The sequence below is a fragment of the Octopus bimaculoides genome, chromosome 5 (genome assembly GCF_001194135.2).
Source record: "Octopus bimaculoides isolate UCB-OBI-ISO-001 chromosome 5, ASM119413v2, whole genome shotgun sequence".
NCBI lineage: Eukaryota > Metazoa > Mollusca > Cephalopoda > Octopoda > Octopodidae > Octopus > Octopus bimaculoides.
In genome coordinates, this window is record NC_068985.1 from 4943700 (window position 1) to 4946082 (window position 2383).

Consider the following 2383-nt stretch of genomic DNA (forward strand, 5'->3'; position numbering starts at 1 on the left):
CATCGGCCATGTTCTGATGGTGCATTTTACATTCCACTGGCATGAGGGCCAGCTACAGGGTACTGGCATCGGTCACATTCGGTTGGTGCTTTTTACGTGCCACCGGCACGAGGCCAGTCAGAGGGTACTGTCATCAGCCACGTTCAGATGGTGCTTTTTACGTACCACTGGCATGGGAGCCAGTCAGGTGGACCTGGCATCAACTCAAAATAGTTTCTTATTCCTTATGTTAGAAAATTCATTTTCCTGTTCTTACTGTGGTGTGAAGCTGTTTGATAAGAGGAGGACTGAGGACTTGATGGAGATGCTGGGGTTAGAGGAATCAGTGGAACGGCTAGCAAAGACGAATGGAGTGTGGTATGGGCATGTGTTGAAGAGGGATGAGGAGCATGTTCTGAGGAGGGTGCTTGAGTTTGAGGTAAATGGACTGAAAGTGAGGTACACTGAGGAAAAGGTGGAGGGGACAGGTGGTGGAGGAGATTAGGAGGGTTGGCTTGAGAAGGGAGGATGCCCCAAACTGGGCAAGAGGGTGTGAGGGCGGTTACTATGGCATTGAGATAGATCCAGCCACCACCGTTAATGGGGATAAAACAGCGGATGATGATGATTCTGTCCTCTATCAAATTTTGTAAAGGACATGATAATTAATATTTGCAAATTATAATTTGTATATACTAATTATGTAATTATATTGAATAGCAATAATAGTCACATGAGGCAGAGCTTTGTGAACTTGTTAGATGAAATCTGAAGAAACTGAAGCCTCAGACATAATTACCAAAAATAGAGATGGAATATTTTGAATAACAGTTTCAGTATCTGATTCGGCATGTGGTATCACTGAAATATGGATTTTTTTTTTTAAAGTGATAACGACCTGTTTTATATATTAAAGTTACCATTAAGTTTAATAGAATAATTTCATGTAATTTAACTGAATGATAAACAGTGTACAAGAGTAAAATATATATACTTTTTCTTATGCCTTTTCTCCTCCTCATCATCATCATCATCATCATCATCATCATCATCACCACCACCACCATCATCATCCCCACCATCATCACCACCACCACCACCATGTGAAACAATGAGGATGATGATGATAATGATGAACTCTAGTCATCATAGCAATTTGCATTCATTCAATATTTGTGAAGTGTCCTTGCTTCATGCTGTTTTCTTTATAATTTTCAGTGGTCAGCAAGTATTAGGTCCTCCAAAGAAGTTTATGGATTTATTTAAACAAGTTAAAAAGTAAGTACTTCTAAATAATTCTTTGACAGACCGATTTTAATGTCAGTTTTCTACAGTTGCAGTTTGTTTATTGATTTTTTTTCTGTATGAAGCCAGATGTCATATGACAACATTCTGTTTCATAAATCTTTACAGAAATCTCTGGTGAGTCTTGTGCTGTAGTAATAAGTTCTCCAGGATTTATTTACCTACAGAAACTCTTTTCAGTTACTTTGATGGAATGCAAATTTGTGAACCATTCCAATTTTTTTTTTTAAATAGGCAACGGTGTAGCTGTGTGGTAAGAAGTTTGCTTCCAACCACATGATTCTGGGTTCAGTCTCACTGTATACCACCTTGGGCATGTGGTTTCTACTATAGCCTCAAGCTCACAAAAGCCTTGTGAATGGATTTGGTGGAGGAAAACTGTAAGAAGCCTGTCATGTATATATATATATATATATATATATATAGGTTAGTAGAGTTAGCGGTTGGAATAACCATCTAAGGTATAAGAATATCCGTTTTTACTACCAGTGTAAATTACCTATGTTAACCCTGGGCATACATATGCAAGCATATTATGTTCATAGGATACAGGCAATAACAAAATAAACAAGTGTTTATCAGGAATCAAATTTAAATTAAGCAGAAAATGGAGAAAATTCTTGGTCAACAAACAAATTGACTAACATTGATTATTATTTTTTAATACAAAGCTTTATCCCTACTAACAGCCGTTTCTGCTTCCAGTGTCCCTCAGCACTGCCAAAGAAAATTCTGAGAATAATATTTGTCATATTCTATAGCACATCCGATCTGGTACATGGAGCTTCATCAGATTGAAGAAAAATACATATAATAAAAGAAGAGGAGAGAAAGGGACCTTGAGATGAGGAAAGAAGGCTTAATATATTTGACTCATACCATTTTGCAGTGTAACACTTCAAGTCATTAAGCAAATGACTAAACTAGAAAATTAATTGGTGGGTTAATCTTTCTTCAGGGGTAACAGGGTGTATAAATAATAAGAAATAAAATAAATACTTTAGTGTAACGGGATTCACCAATAGGTTTAGAAAAAGAATAGTACTTAAGATTTCATAAATAGTCTTAATTAATATTTACCCAAATAACATGCCTGTAA

The 2383-nt window shown here is 36.6% G+C and overlaps 1 protein-coding gene across 2 annotated transcripts in view; it reads left to right on the forward strand.

Annotated features, from left to right (window-relative positions):
• Nucleotides 1-2383, forward strand: part of LOC106878670 (NSFL1 cofactor p47) — a 28998-nt gene that overhangs the window by 12838 nt on the left and 13777 nt on the right. For both annotated transcript variants that reach the window (XM_052968121.1, XM_052968122.1), the window contains one exon: nucleotides 1198-1257. In XM_052968121.1, coding sequence (XP_052824081.1) covers nucleotides 1198-1257 — 60 coding nt within the window. The remainder of the gene's footprint in view (nucleotides 1-1197; nucleotides 1258-2383) is intronic.